Below are 17,024 nucleotides of genomic sequence, written 5' to 3' on the forward strand. Positions count from 1 at the left end.
GAATTTGCTTACTTAGGTTAGGTTAAGTTAGGTAGAACTTTATTGAAATTATCCACAGCAAATACAGCAATTTTTCATAAAAAATAATCAAAATAAAATCAGAACAAGAACAAAGAGAAATAAAGAGAAAGAACAAGATGATACAATCTAAGTCTAACGATAAAGATAAATAAATAAATGCTTACAAAAACAAAATTTAAAAAAAAGTTGAAACAAGATGTAAATGTGTTTAGAAAAGAGGATGTTGGTCGCAGATGTGTTGTTGCTGTGGAATGTACTTCCTCGAGCAGCTTCCGCTCTTTATTGTTCTTGAAAATCAAAGCTTGTAGAGAAACATTCAAATTAATGCTAAATTAAAAATATTTACTTTACAATTAAAAATAAAATAAATGAATAAAAACGAATATATATGTCGAGGAATCCACTTGTGAACAACCACCTGTGCGCCACACGGAATTCTCCTTGCGCCGCCATTACGGTAGCTCCCTGGATGCTCCCGCCCTCCCTTCGTTAGAAAAACTCGGTGATGTCGCCGCGACTCCAGCAGTGAGCCTGACACAGAGCCCGAGGAAGGAGGGGGAAAGCGGGGAGAAAAAAAAAACTGTTACACGGAGTATTTCCAGCGGAGATCGGGGACGAAGCGTCGCGGAACATGTGAGTGGATGACTCGGCGATATTAGACGGGATCCGCGGGGTTGTTTTCCTCGCTGGAAGAGGCTGCATTGCAGCGCTGGCTAAAGGAGTGGTCAGAGAGACGCTAGCATCCGATGCTAAGCTAACGCTAGCCTCAGACAGTAGTATGTTGTTGTGATGCTAACGCAGCCAGACAGACTAACCAGGTCATGACGGGCTTGTGGGCGCGAATACCGACAAAACTAATCTATTTCCCCGCAACCATCTTAGTCATTTTGTTGCCTCTATGACTTCACTAACATCCCTTGGATACGTAACACTCGGAGGGTTGGTTTGTTTGTCTTAGTGCGGTCATGCTAACTGTGTTTAGCCGATGCTACGAGCGGTCAGTCGCCATCAAAGGATCAATTATCGACTTTGAAGGGACTTTGTTTTTAGCTTTCAAGTTGGAACAGTAAACGGAAAGGATTGTTCCTCATGAGAAGAATCCTTCTCTCTTGGGTTTTTCTAATGGTCAACATTGGTGTCTAGATCAAGGGTCTTCATCTCCACAGGACTACAGTGAGGGGCCAGAAATAAAAGGAGCGAAAAAGTGTGAAAATCAAACCAAATGTGCTTAAATTATTATTGTATTGTATGTAGTTTACATACATTTTTAATGCAATTTGAATTGTATTGTAGATGCACGTGTTATGAATTCAATTGTTATTGAGAAAGTTTAAAAACTGGCTTTACATACATATATATTCTTTTAAATAAATTAAAAATACAAAAAAAATAGTGGCGATAAATACAAAAAAAAGTGGAGAACGGGATGAAGTCCTAAAACTAAAACCCTATAGTCATATGTAGGGAATAGTAATGATTTAAATAAAGAAATACAAATGAAAGTAGTTTGATCTTATTAGGGTCACATGAAGTTAGTTATTTTCTTCTTGAGTGTTGACCTACATGGATGGATGGATGGAAAGATGGATGGATGGATGGATGGATAGATATGATGCATCCGTCCACATGTAGCAAATATTCCGACTTGAGTAATTCCTTTGTTTGCCTAGTGTAGTCACTTCCAGTGAGTCACTCGTGTAGTTTTCGTTCCGTTGGTTTGCGTTATTTCAGGTTGTTTTTTTTTTTTAAGGGTCGTGGTCTGTTCTGACACCAGTGTGTCTTGAGGTCTGTTGGTTTGTAAACCTGTTTGGTGAGTCCTCCTGTGTGAACACGCTTTGGTAGTGAAAATCCAGGGTGGAGATAACTGTCGCCATCAGAGCTTACAACCGGAACTCATGGATTACTAAGGAATGAATGAATGAATGAAAACTATTAATTGTATTTGTGTTTAAAACTTTCTGTCTAAGCTATATGAAGTCAGATGATGGATCGTGTCACATGTATGACTAAAACCCCCCAGATGACGCCTTTATAGATGCAGGGATGGATTGCTAGTACTTTATTTTTAGGTACTGTATGTCCAAAGTCATGGTTTGATTGTTGATGCCGCTCGACCCGGGGCTCAATTGTGTCTGCTCGTCCGAGGTGTTCGGCAGGTTAATCCCCGCTGACCCAACGCCAGTGTCTATCTGTACGCACGCGTGTAAACACGGTGTATGCGTGTGTGTGAGGAGGTAAGTGGATTAGGGCGCTAAAGCCTCAATCTCATTACAAGCCACGCCGGGTTAAAACGGCAGCGATGAATTTTCATGAAAATTAAACGATCACGTAACAGGTGTGTGTGTGCGTTTCTGACGGTGGCCATGTTGTTTCTGCGTAATTACGAGGTTCAATTCACGATTGTTTCGTCTCGTGTTAACAAGACTTTCATTAAGTTGACAAAGGCAGCGTTGTCGGGGTGGCTTGCGAGCGCACGCACAGATGTCCTCTGACAGCAGCGAGTGAGTCATGCTGACTGATGGTCCGGAATCCGATGAAGCTGTGACTCGTGGTTTGTCAGGGCAAGATCAGATGTTTGAGGAGTGAGTGCGTGTGTGTCGTCGACCTTTAAACCCTTCTGCTTGACATTTGGACCATTTGTCGTGTTTTTAGCCAAGTAGCATTTTTGACACCGTACTGTTGTATAATAATAATAATAATAATAATCTCTATTTATATCAGGAAAAAGCGTTGAAAATTGAATTAAATTCTAACATTGATGCTGTTTTTTTTAATTGAATTTGTGCGATTAAAGTGTTTTGCTTATTGATAAATAATTGTGAAAAATAAAGGTGAATAAGATGACGACGACATTTATAAATTGGGTTATACTTGTGTTTCCCCGACCAGACTTTGACACAATATTTGAAATGATGTCATCATGATATTTGTTTTTCTCTTTCTTTGTATGTTTAAATCTAAATTAACTGATGAGGTTAAATGATAAACTATTGTTATGGAATGAGTGGTTTAAGTCCTGCTATCTAAAATGATATTTTGTCTTCTACATCCAAGAAATGGTCAGACTATTATTATAAAATAATATGAATACAAATTTAAGATTTAGGTTGTTTTCTTTTTCAATTTCATTTGAATCCATTAACATGCGTTTGTATAGAAACTTGATGCAGTAAGGTAAGGTAAGGTAAAACTTTATTGATTAATTGTTTTAGTTTTTTTCCAATAGCCACAGAAAATACAACAATTTTTCATTAAAAAAATATCAAAATAATAACAAGAACAAAGAGAAATAACAAGAAGTCTAAAGATAAAGAACGTTTAATACGTTTGTGAACCACGCATTGTAGTCTGGAATACACTTTCTTTTCATTGTAAATAAAAATGCTAATTGTATTTTTCTTTGAATTCTAGTAAGTATAAAACTGTAAAACACAATCTCTTAATGTGATTTATTTTTGGTGTAGTAGCTTTGACTCCCAGTGAATAATACATTTGTATTTTTTCCTCTCTTAAAATGAAACAGCCCTTTAAATCACTAGCATTGATATTTCCGGAAGTGTTATATATGTAACATTAAGCTTCGGTTGCAGCTGAAGTAGAAAAGAAGTCGATGCAGGAGAATCGGGAAGTGGTTCGTGGTCGTGTGACTCCCATGTGGACCATTGGGGGGATTTTTCCAAATTGCAGTCAATAACTCTTAATGGACCACCAGTACATTTTCTGCTGAAGTGTGAACGCCACATGCTCTTAAAAAGCTCCCCGTAGCCATGCGAGTGTTTTTGAACCCTCTGTAGTTTGTGTTGATCCCTTTTTACTCGACTCCGCTACACTTGATCCACAACATCCTGTCTCTCAGGAACTACAGGGAAGGGAAGGGAGAGGAGTGGCGTTTGTGGCCGATTGTTTTCATTGTTTCCCCGAATTTCACTGTAGCCCACCAAGGTCACGGCGAACAGCTGATAAAGGCGGAGATGGAAGAACATTTTAAAAAAGTCATCTGGGTTTCGATAATGTTGTGTTGGACGCACACTTTGTATTGTAATTTGTATTTATATAGCGCTTTTCCAGACCAGGGTCCCAAAGCGCTTAAATGATTCTCAATAAAGTATATACTTTAAATGTCAAGATAACATTGAGAACAACACAGGAGTTCCAGAGAATCAAGGAAAAGCCTGAACAAATAAAAAATTGTCCGTCACATTGTGAAAATCCCCCTTTTTGTAGCTGAATTATCAACACTTGAAAATAATTCACCAGGAAAAGGAGGAGGTGGTTGGGGGGGCAGGGGGGGGTCTGTTGTGCCATGCAATGTTTGGAATGCAAGATTAGCTTTCATCCTCTCTTATCTAAAACCTCCAACCCGTTCTCTGTTCTCTGCTCCCCAACTGTCTCTTCATCCTCCAGCTTTTATTTGTTTGCCACACTCCAGCGTCGACTCCGTCTTCAGGGTATAATAACCGCCCCGTCCTGCCTGTGACCATATACGGTCATGTGTGGTGTTTGATTCTCTCAGGTGGTTTTTAAAAAACGCTCTTGTTTACGTGACACTCGATCCATCCACCCCCCCCACCCCACATGTCAGGCCGTCGCTGCCCTCACATGCAAATACCAGTTTTGGTTCAAATTCCTTTTGTCTTGTGAAACGCATACGAGGCACTCCTTGATTTCTTGTGTCCAAAAAAATCCCGCTCTCTTCCCGGCACAAGGCACTCACTCCTCCGGGGTTTTTTCACTCTTCGTGGGAAATACTTTGGCGTGACTCGTCGTCGTCCGTCTGACTGAATGAACCGCTTTCGTCTGTCGAGAGTTTCGTAATGAGCCAGCGGTGACATCATCGCGACTGTTTAATCTCCATCAGGTGGATGAATGATTGACGGATGGCATTTTCTCAACTCAATGATTCTAGTTTTTTAGAATCATTTTTGCTCTGAACTACATTTGATTCTTTTCTCCAGGTGCTTTTAGACCAACATTTCTGCCCCTAAAACTGACTCCTTATTACAGAGTTTTGTATCATGGTGGCAGAAATCATTCATTAAAATCATGTGTTTATGGACTTAATTAAAATTATTTTATTCCATAAGAAATTCAATATTTGAGACAATTTAATAAAAATCCAAACTAGGTTTTAGTAGGTGTTTGTATTGGCAAGAATCTGCAGATGCAATACAGGGTAAACTCTAATATGTTGAGATACATTGTGATACTGTAGTAACAAGTATATATGTGTAGTATTGTCCAGTACTTGACTCTGGTGTTGTAGTATTTACAGACCACATGACTCTTGACGAAGTCGTAACTGCTTTAATTTGTTTTCAAACCAAAATATGTCAAAACATCAGCTTTAAAAGCTTATGGAGTCACTGTATCCTCTCGTCCTCAGTCATTACCTGGAATTAGTTGTTCCTTTTGTGCTGAGGACCCTGAGGAGTTTAACTGCAACAAATCGATAATTGTTAATGAAAATTGATAGTGTTGTTGTGTATAAATCCAGTATTGTAAAAAATAATATTACGAAATTAAAATGTATACATATTTACTTGCACCACTTATCTCTTATATCTGGGTTTTCGTTTTTTTTTTTTTTTTAATACTGTAATGCAAGGATGTCGAAATCATTCCAGAAAGGGCCTAAATCTTTCAACAATTTGAGTCACAGGCAGTAATAATTGTAAATTTACCAACTGTCTATTACAGAAAATATGTCTGATTGTGACATCGTCAATCTTTTGAGGGTTAATCTATTTTCCTTTCCTTCAACATCAGTCTTGCCGTGACCCGGAAGTCTATATATGTATTTGTTGTCGATCTGTAATCCGTGCTCCACACGGGCATCTTTATAGGTCACCAACCATATCAACATGAATATTAATCTTCTTTGATCTGAGACGAACCATCTGACGGGGCCACGTGAAATGACTTGGCGGGTTGGATCTGGTCCCCCAGGCGTAGTTTCTGTTTACAAATGTGCTGTAATCGATAATTATTCATCTGATCACCATGTTCCGATCCTTTGAAAAATGTTTGACACATGCCTGCCGACAAGTACATGGGCTGGTTAAGAAAATACATTTCCCTTTTTAATTGTATTTTTAAGGGTTGGTCGGATCAGAGATGCTACACATGTGACCACATGTGGTCCAAGAACAATATGCATTCTTGAAAAAGGACAAGTTTATTTTGATTGCTTTCAGGGACAAAATAAGAGTAATCGTTTCTCCCTAAACAAGTGAATATTTAACTAGAGGCAAAATTCAGGCTGTGGGTTAATATCTCAGCCAACAGGTCCCACAGGTGTTTGTGTATTCAACCTCCTACTTCGAGAATCTGGGGGCGACGCTGCCGTTTCTTCGACTGATAAGAGAAGAAAGACACTTTCTATCACAGACCACACCATCCGGGGACTAGACAACAATGCATTGACTTGTAAAGGCTGACGAATGGGCCATAGTCATTGGAAACAACGCATTTATAATGCATTAGCAAGAGTTGAGCTGAACCAAAAGGTTAGTTGTTGCATGTGTAAATGAAGTGGTTGACTTTGTTACACAGTGATGTGAAGCATTTGATATTTTCTGTTGAGCCTCGTGTGTGTGTGTGTGTGTGTGTGTGTGTGTGTGTGTTCAAAGGTCTGACGTGTTTTGTGTTGCGATGTGTAATGTAGTGTTGATTTAGAAAGAGATAACGTCGTAAGTTGGTCGGCGGCTGAGGCTGTTTATTATAGTCTTTTTTTCATTTCAGTTGTTCCAATAAAAATGTGATGGTTTCCAGCTGAGGACCAGTGACCCGGACAATGAATTCAGTCGTTATCTTTAGATGGGAAAACACTGACCTCAGGGACCTTTTGACTGTCGTCCCCTCAGTGATTCAGACCTTTTTACAGGCCAATCGTAAACAAGATTATTGACCATGAAAGGTACTTTTGAGAAATGAGAAAAGACGGATACACTCGATTCTGCCTGGAATAAAATGCTTATTTCATCTTTTAATTTCTCAAGTGTAAAAGCTTTTGTAGATAAATATGAAAATCTTAACACTTGAAGATGAAAACATTGATGACACTAACCTGTAAAGTTCGATCATGCCCATGTTTAATCCATCATATGCTATAATGAAACTTGTCGTTCACATGAAGATGTGAAAATCTCTCCTACAACTGAGAGAACCTTTCAACAGGCACTGAGAACCTGTCGGCTGCAATGAAAACACCGTTATTAATATGTTTAGTTTCATCATTGACAACAAAACGCTGATGTCTAGTTGACATTTTTAGTTTTTGATTTCATATCTGACAACTCGTGGCAGCGTGTGAGGTCATCATCACGCGCCTCATCGTCAACAATGAAGTCATCCATGTTTGCTTTACTAAGCAAACGGTAATGACTTCACTTCCCTTTTGATCTTTAAAGATGTTATTTTTAGTGTTTTTTTTCTTGGCGAAAAGATACTTTCCATTTGTTTTATTAGTTGTGAGCTTTAAAAGCATGTGGGGTGGGTCCGAACTTTGGGCTACTGTGTCTCGTCTCTGTGTTTTTGTGCACACAAGCCGAGCGCACACTCCTGCTGACACGCCTGTGTGCGCTTTTCCCACTATCTCGCCGTTTTTCAAGCGGAGGTGTCGTCTGTTTGACTCGCTCATTTCATTTCTCGCCCTCTTTTTTTTATTCTGCCTGCAGTTCCTTCTTCCATGCTGGTCTTCTGATTCTGGGCTCGGTGCTTCGACGAGAGCGTCTACTGATGAGCAACTAGAGCTCGACCTTTGACCTCTGTGTGATCTCACCTCTTCTATCAAGCCACGCCCACTGGTGAAGGTCAGTACTACTGTGTTTAAAATGCTTCTGGCAGTTTAAAGGAAGTGTGATTCATGTGATATTGTCTAAATTTGATATAAATAGATTTTTATTTTGATGGCTTTGATGTATTTCCGAACAAAACTCAACAAATGGATCTTATTTATGTTGCTCACATCTGAAAGCCCATTAGTCTACGATCGGGTTTATGGTCTAAGAGAAGCCACAGCAAGTGTCTGACGTCGTCTGATCAAATCCCACAAATTGTTTCCCAGTCAGAAAAGTGTGGTCAGTCCACGTGGTGAGACACTGGTGACATAAATAATGTGAACGATGACGTCCTCATCTCTGCTTGTTATTTTTTCTATTTGAATTTACATGTTTCTGTTTATTTTACAGCAAATTTGGATTTTCTGTAAATATTGAACATTGTGTGTCAAGGCACAGAAATATTTGTTGCAGTGTTGTGAATTTAAGTTCATGGTAGAGGTGTAAGAAAATAGCGACACACTTAACTATCACAGTAATGTATCGATATTATTTGGTCAAGAATTGACACTGAAATTTGATTTGATTGATTTGATTTACTTTGTATTTGTCATTTATTGTGCTATATAGAAATGTAGATCCTTCTGTTTGAATTCAGTAAGCTGAAGCATTGTGCGTTTACTGTCCTATGACAATATATCCATGTTCCTACTGTATTGCAATATATCCAATTTTTGTCTTGTATCGTGAAGCATATCGTATATTCTTGACAGTACACGTGCCTTAGTTCATGATCATTTGTTAGTTTTATTCACAAGAAGAATTAAACGTTGTGTTGTCAGTTTTCTTGGACCATATGTCATTCAAGGAAAGAAATGTGACGCACAAGTGAAATGAACGAATGCTGTTCAATGAAGAAATTATTAATACAGTAGTCATAGTTTGTATCATGGTGGCAGAAATCATTCATTAAAATCATGTGTTTATGGACTTAATAAAAATTAGTTATATTTTATTCCATGAGAAACTCAATATTTGAGACGATTGAATGAAAATCCAAACTAGGTTTTAGTAGGTGTTTGTATTGGCAAGAATCTGCTGATGCAATACATGGTAAACTCTAATATGTGAGGTTAGGTAGAACTTTATTGATCCCTCAGGAGGTCTACTTCGGGAAATTGTTTTTTTCCAATTAGACACAGCAATTATTCATAAAAATAAAATAAAATAAGAACAAGAACAAAGAGAAATAAAGGGAAAGAACAAGATGACACAATCTAAGTCTAAAGATAAAGAACATAGATCAAAGAAAAATAAAAGACAAAGGATACAAAGATTAACATGGAACAGAACATCATGATACTTTTACTTCACTCCTGCGCCCAAACTCAGAATTGTACAATCTAATAACAGGAGGTATGAATGCGTCCTTGAGTCTATTTGTTTTGCATCTGGGAAGGAGCATTCACTCATGTTGAGATACATTATGATACTGTAGTAACAAGGATATAGGTGTAGTATTGTCAAGTACTTGACTCTGGTGTTGCAGAATTTACAGACCGCACAAAGTCGTAACTGATTTAATTTGTTTTCAAACTAAAATATATCCAAACATCAGCTTTAAAAGCTGCTGGAGTCACTGTATCCTCTCGTCCTCAGTCATAACCTGGAATTCATTGTTCCTTTTGTGCGAAGGACTCTGGAGTTTAACTGCAACACATCGATAATTGTTAATGAAAAAATAATAGTGTTGTTGTGTATCAATCCAGTATTGTAAAAAAATAATGTTAAATTATTTAAATGTATACACATTTTCTTGCACCACTCGTGTTATATCTGGGTTTTCGTTGTACCGAAAACAAATGTTTGAAGTATACTTTATTTATGGGTCAAGGTGAACAATGGCTTTGTTTTCAGGCCCCCGGGTCACCATCACCCACAGATAAGACGGGGGTTCAGGTGTGTAGCATTATAACCATGTAACAATACTTTCAGATTGAAAAGATGGTGTATTTGACCAATTGTATTCGCATTACTATTGGTAATATTATGGGCTGGATTATGTATTCTATTGCCCAAATGTAGGAAAATAGAACCCTACTTGAGATTTAAATACTTAATTTAAATAAGTTAATTTCCAATACTGTCCTAATTAAATCAAGTTTTATTACTAGTTGTTTAGATCCAAGTCTTGTGTCATCAAAGCAGGATTGAACGTTGAGATTTTCCAAATATCGACGTAGTAAGGAAGTGGGTGATGAGTCATTTTCTGCTCGGTTAAGTATAACACTGACTTCCGTTACAGTGGGCGGGTGTTGAACTGGGGTCATAGTCTGACTCAACGAAGCGTCTGCGTCTGAGATGAGCAACAATGAATTGCTCGTTAATGTCTGGGTTTTTTTTTGTCGAAGTCGATGGACGTTGAATGTCGGAGGAAAACGTTTTTGGGGTGTTCTGGACGTATGTAACGCCCGTCTCTCCCCCTGGGGTTGGTAGTGTGTATGGAGCAGTGTGAGAGCGCAGCGGCTCTGCTGGAGTCGGTCAGGGAGCAGGAGGTGCAGTTTGAACAGCTGACCCGGGCCCTGGAGGAGGAGAGGAGGAGGGTCGGCCTCCCCGCCACCAGCCCCTCCACTCTGGGCCGCCCCCTCCCGCACGCACAGGTAAACAACAACAACAACGACAACAACAACAACCCTCCATCCAGCTCCATCCAGCGCCTCCATCTCTGACCTGACCTCTGACCTCTGCATCGCTCGCCCTGTCAACTAGTGCATCATCATCCATTAATCGGCCTCCGACCCGACTCCTGCGCCAGAGTGTGTTCATGTGTGTCGTCTCGTGTCTTTTCCACGTCCGTCTTTTGGTCACACGAACAGATTCTGACATGTCTGAGGCAAAACACGAACACTCACTGTGCCTCTATTGTCATTCACCGGATACACACTCACACACACACGTTTGTTATCCCTCATTGTGGAATGCTAGTTATTTTTCTCTTCCTGTTTGAGCATGTTTTGGAATGCTGTTTTTTTTTCTTTTGGTCATGCATGTCGCACAGCATGTTTTCTCGGAGTCGTCTTCACACTTTCTTTTGATTCATTTACGTGATTTAATCCTTTTTTAATCAACCATTTTATCCCATCATCATTTCTAATGTTTGCTCTTGTGATTTTACACGCTTCATGTTTTTTTCATTGTCCTGTTATTTTGAGTGTTTTTGTGTAATTTGGGTCTCAAACTCGTGGCCTTGTGGGCGATATAATATGTTGAGTTATTTTACCAGTGCAGGCACATGGAAGCACGTTGACAATTCTTTTTTATTTTTAAGGAATTCAATTTATAATTGTTGGTATAATAGTGCCATCAAACAAAAGGCTACGAAAAAAATATTGGATTTAGACATTTCTGTTTTTCATTTAAATTTAAATTTCAATATCTACATTTTAAATTAAATTATTTAAAAATGTATATTATTCAACCTGTCAATATAAAAGCTATTGAATTAAATTATTCAAAAAAATAATTAAACAAATAAATCACATTTTCAAATCAGTTTTATCTTGCCCTTTAAAGTATATACTTTATTGAATATTGTTTTGATTGTTTAAGCGATTGTGACCCTGGTCTAGAAAAGCGCTATACAAATAAAAATGACTTACTTTCTTACTTAAATTCCACCATTACATATTCTGATTGCACTGATATAGAAAACAGACAAAGCTACTTTATTTTTGTTAAAAATTGACATAAATAATTACAATTGTTATGATTTACATAGTTAAATTGGATAAAAAAAAAACAAAAAAACGACATGTTAAAAGTGAGGGGAAAATGGCCTAAATGTACAGTGAAAACCTAAAACCTTGACAAATTTGATTTTATATTTTGTTGTTTAAAGACATCCAGAAAAAGAAAGGGTTTGAGATCCTACATTTTTTTTTATGTTGCTGAACATCTCTTTTAAAAGTCTGTTTATTCAATTAGTCGTGTGTGTTTTTATTAAAACTGTACAATCAGTGTCGAGCTTGGAGTCACTGACCTGCAGTTCTAACATGGTGTCAGACTGTTCAGGTCTGGTATCGACAACGATAAGATATTGTGTGTTTTGACTCTGTCGAAATCCTTGGAATTCAGTTTATAATAACAAACTAATTAGCCTTAGAGGGTGAAGGGGCTGTTTTTAAAAAATGACATTTTAATAGAGAGGAAGTGTTTAATTTGTTGGTTCCTTTTTAGTTTGAACTTCACTTCCCTTGGCATTTTTTATCATAAGAGGAAATTAACTTTATAAAAAAACATATTTTACCACGTCTACTTGTGCGTCAGCTTTGACTGTTTGATGTGTGAAAAGATGAGTGTCGTTCATGTGGCAACACAGGGTTACGTAAGATGTTGTGAGACTGAAATGTCTTCTCTCTCCAATGTCCTTCTTGGTGTGTGTGTGCGCCAGTGACTCGCACACAATACTATCTGTTTACAACTACACTGGGGATTTTGTTCATCTTTTTGTTTTTTTCTTCTCCTCCATGTCTCTTGTCTCGCGCCACAGAACGGACGTCTAGCAGATCTGGACATCGAACGACTGAAGCTGACGGACCCGTATCTCAACGGCACACATGTACGTTTTCCACTCCACGAAAACACGTGTCAATGTTGTCGTTGTGTTTTAATAAATGTGGTCATGTTGTTGCTGGGCCTGCAGTACAGGATGGTGGACCCGGCACACGGAGCTCTGGACGAGAGCTACACACCAGAGGAAGACTCGCATGAAGCACATTCTGTCTTCTCAGAAGACGGAATAACGCGGCGGATGGACAATGGGGTCAGTCATCTGGAAGCCTTTTCAGTTCATTCACCATTTTTATTTGAAAAATCACCAGAAAATATGTGATCGCTGTACAAAAGTAAACGAAAACAATAACTCCATATACAGATAATGATATTAAAATACAATAAGACAACTAAGAAAATAGCTGTATCTCAAATCGCATACTTACTAATCGCGTACTATAACCTAGTATTTTTAGTGCATAAGTGCGTCTCAATTCTTAGTATGTGAAATGTAGTGCTCCATACACACTAAATTGTCACTGAAACTCCCACAAAACTGAGTATGGATCGATGACACTCCATCTTAGTGACGTTGCAAACGGAAGTTACGTCGTGTGTGTGTGTGTGTATACATACATACATACATACATACATACATACATACATACATACATACATACATACATACATACATACATACACTTACAGGTGCATTTTCAGCAGCCGTAGAAGGACGACACATCTTCGCTGCTAAATATCTCGCCAATATTTAATTTCTCATATTTCTTGATCCAAACCAAAAGTGCTGCCAGCAGGTGGCGATAGTGTTCCTACAGCTGGTTTAAATAGTAGTAGAAGAAGAAGCTGTCGCGTCATTTCCTGTTAGTGCGTAGCAGCAGAGTTTGATTTGAGACATACTATCTGTGGAGAATTAGTTACTAGTTAGTACGTACACTATCCTGATGATACTAACCAGTGCACTAAGAGAAGTATGTGGTTTGAGACGCAGCTCAGGAGTTGAATCATGGAATAAGACTCTGAAATGAAAGATATGCACTAGTAAGATTAGCTGTGCTTGGATAGAAGCCAAACATAAATATATGTACTGTATATATATATTTTTTGAGTTGGAAAAATGATTGTGTAGTTGTTGGGTAGTTTAGTTGATCAACACTAGAATTAAAAATGATGAAATTGGGGTCTATTATATTAATCAATCAATACACTTTATTGATCTCCATAGAGAAATCTTACAGAGAAATTCAATGAGAAACTGGTATGTCTGTAAAACAACCATTCTGTCTTTAGCAATTTAACATTTCCCCTTTTAAAAAATAGAAACTTGACCTTATTTTTTACTGTTGCGTAATTCCCATAATGAATCAAATATGTATCACTTTTCTAAATCTGTGCCCCTGAGCTGCTCTGTGCAGCGTCATCTCACGAGAAGTAGAATGTCGTTTTGTTTTGTCTGTAAAATGCAAAATTTTAATTGTAAAATATCTTGTAGTTATTTACCATCAGTCTAAAGATCTTAAAAAAAAATTGGAGCAATCAGACAAAAATAAAATGCAAACAATGATACTTTAATGATACTTTTAAAAAGGAAGCTCTTAAAGAGAATCAAATTTATATCTCAAAGATGCAATGAGTCGACCCGTCATGGAGTCAGTGAGCAGAGAAGCAGATGAAGCGCCAATGCTCCTTCCCATGATGCAACACTAATAGACTCAGGGACTCATTCGTGCTATTTTGAATGGTATAATTCTGAGTTTGGGGGCAGGAGCGGATTGAAAGTATAATGTATTCTATTTTAATCTTTGTAAGTTTGTATCCTTTTCTTTGTGTTATTTTTCATTGATTTATGTTCTTTATACTTTGATTTCCTCATCCTTTGCTTGTTGTTCTTTAAATTGTTCTTGATTCTATGACTCATCTGTGTTGCTCTGAGCTGAAAAAAACAATTTCCAGAGACCTCCAGATTAAGTCTGAAGTTTACTATTTATTTATGTATTCCACTCACACTGTCCTCCATCCTCATCATCCTCATCATCATCATCATCATCATCATCATCCCTCTCTGCCACAGATGAAGAAACCGATGTCACGCACAGTCCTTCCCTCCGACGGCATGTCGATGGACGGCAGCATGTCGGTGTCCGGCATGGGCGGCTACAGCGCCACACTGGACCGGCCCTACAGGCAGATGGCGGGAGAATACCCGACGGCCACGGTCCCGAGAAACTACCACTACGGCCCGGTGGGAGGTTACGAAGACTACCGAGGCGGACCCCCGTCCGAGGCCTACACCAGCCTCAGCAGAGGGACGCACATGGACGAGCGCTACAGGTACTACTACTGATGCTCATGTGGTGTATTTTTCAAAAATACTGTGTTGCACGTTGGATCAAAGTCATCATGGTTGTTATGCCGTTTGTTTGTTGTTTGTCATCTACTATGGGGTCTGACTGAGTAATACTACGGAGTCTGACTGAGTAATACTACGGGGTCTGACTGAGTAATACTACGGGGTCTGACTGAGTAATACTACGGAGTCTGACTGAGTAATACTACGGGGTCTGACTGAGTAATACTACGGGGTCTGACTGAGTAATACTACGGAGTCTGACTGAGTAATACTACGGGGTCTGACTGAGTAATACTACGGGGTCTGACTGAGTAATACTACGGGGTCTGACTGAGTAATACTACGGAGTCTGACTGAGTAATACTACGGGGTCTGACTGAGTAATACTATGGGGTCTGACTGAGTAATACTACGGGGTCTGACTGAGTAATACTACGGGGTCTGACTGAGTAATACTATGGGGTCTGACTGAGTAATACTACGGAGTCTGACTGAGTAATACTACGGGGTCTGACTGAGTAATACTACGGGGTCTGGCTGAGTAATACTACGGGGTCTGGCTGAGTAATACTATGGGGTCTGGCTGAGTAATACTATGGGGAATACTATGGGGTCTGACTGAGTAATACTACGGGGTCTGACTGAGTAATACTACGGGGTCTGACTGAGTAATACTACGGGGTCTGACTGAGTAATACTACGGGGTCTGGCTGAGTAATACTATGGGGTCTGGCTGAGTAATACTATGGGGTCTGACTGAGTAATACTATGGGATCTGACTGAGTAATACTACGGAGTCTGACTGAGTAATACTACAGGGTCTGACTGAGTAATACTATGGGGTCTGACTGAGTAATACTATGGGGTCTGACTGAGTAATACTACGGGGTCTGGCTGAGTAATACTATGGGGTCTGACTGAGTAATACTACGGAGTCTGACTGAGTAATACTACTGAGTCTGACTGAGTAGTACTATGGGGACTGACTGAGTAGTACTATGGGGACTGACTGAGTAATACTATGGGGTCTGACTGAGTAATACTATGGGGTCTGACTGAGTAATACTACTGAGTCTGACTGAGTAATACTATGGGGACTGACTGAGTAATACTATGGGGACTCACTGAGTAATACTATGGGGTCTGACCTAGTAATACTATGGAATACAACTGAGTAATACTACGGGGTCTGACTACTAGTACACAAAGTGATTTGTTTTGCCTGTGTCAAGGATATAATCAAGAATATACCGAACTAATTTATGTCTCCTTTCATTGCGATAGTGTAATTGCAGAAATAGGTACTTTTGTGAGTGAGCATGAGTTTTTGAAGTTCTCTGATGAGGATTTAAGTCAATTATAAGTTCAACACTCCCCCTCATAAACTCCCCTCACATAGTTCTTTAATGGTTTACATACTTTTGTCTTTTATATATGTCTATACATGTATACAATTAACATGCAGATATTCACAGCGTTTATTAATTTTTGTGTGATGACTGAGGACGAGAGGATACATTGACTCCAGCAGCTTTTAAAGCTGATGTTTGGACATATTTTGGTTTGAAAAACAAATGAAAGAAATTACGACTTTGTCAAGAGTCATGTGGTCTGTAAATACTACAACACCAGAGTCAAGTACTGGACAATACTACATATATATCCTTGTTACTACACTATTACAACACCAGAGTCAAGTACTGGACAATACTACATATATATCCTTGTTACTACACTATTACAACACCAGAGTCAAGTACTGGACAATACTACATATATATCCTTGTTACTACACTATCACAACACCAGAGTCAAGTACTGGACAATACTACACATATATACTTGTTACTACACTATCACAACACCAGAGTCAAGTACTGGACAATACTACACATACATCCTTGTTACTACACTATCACAACACCAGAGTCAAGTACTGGACAATACTACACATATATCCTTGTTACTACAGTATCACAACACCAGAGTCAAGTACTGGACAATACTACATATACAGTATATCCTTGTTACTACACTATCACAACACCAGAGTCAAGTACTCGACAATACTACATATATATCCTTGTTACTACACTATCACAACACCAGAGTCAAGTACTCTACAATACTACATATATATCCTTGTTACTACACTATCACAACACCAGAGTCAAGTACTGGACAATACTACATATATATCCTTGTTACTACAGTATCACAACACCAGAGTCAAGTACTGGACAATACTACACATGTATCCTTGTTACTACAGTATCACAATATATCGTATCGTCACCTCTGTATCG

At 38.7% G+C, this 17,024-nt stretch overlaps 1 protein-coding gene across 6 annotated transcripts in view; it reads left to right on the top strand.

Moving 5' to 3' along the window:
* Positions 1–528: 528 nt before the first annotated feature.
* LOC148072307 (catenin delta-1-like) overlaps positions 529–17,024 on the top strand; it is a 28,750-nt gene continuing 12,254 nt past the window's right edge. For 4 of the 6 annotated variants that reach the window (XM_087798436.1, XM_087798432.1, XM_087798437.1 and 1 more), the window contains exons 1-6: positions 529–654; positions 7,698–7,832; positions 10,296–10,459; positions 12,349–12,417; positions 12,502–12,621; positions 14,440–14,699. In XM_087798436.1, the coding sequence (XP_087654562.1) occupies positions 10,301–10,459; positions 12,349–12,417; positions 12,502–12,621; positions 14,440–14,699 (608 nt within the window). In that variant the 5' untranslated portion in view covers positions 529–654; positions 7,698–7,832; positions 10,296–10,300. Of the gene's footprint in view, positions 655–7,697; positions 7,833–10,243; positions 10,460–12,348; positions 12,418–12,501; positions 12,622–14,439; positions 14,700–17,024 lie in introns of those variants that run through there. The other 2 variants (XM_087798438.1, XM_087798433.1) reach the window with 2 other exon arrangements.

This window comes from Callionymus lyra, chromosome 9, assembly GCF_982586985.1.
Source record: "Callionymus lyra chromosome 9, fCalLyr1.hap1.1, whole genome shotgun sequence".
Taxonomy (NCBI): Eukaryota; Metazoa; Chordata; class Actinopteri; order Syngnathiformes; family Callionymidae; genus Callionymus; species Callionymus lyra.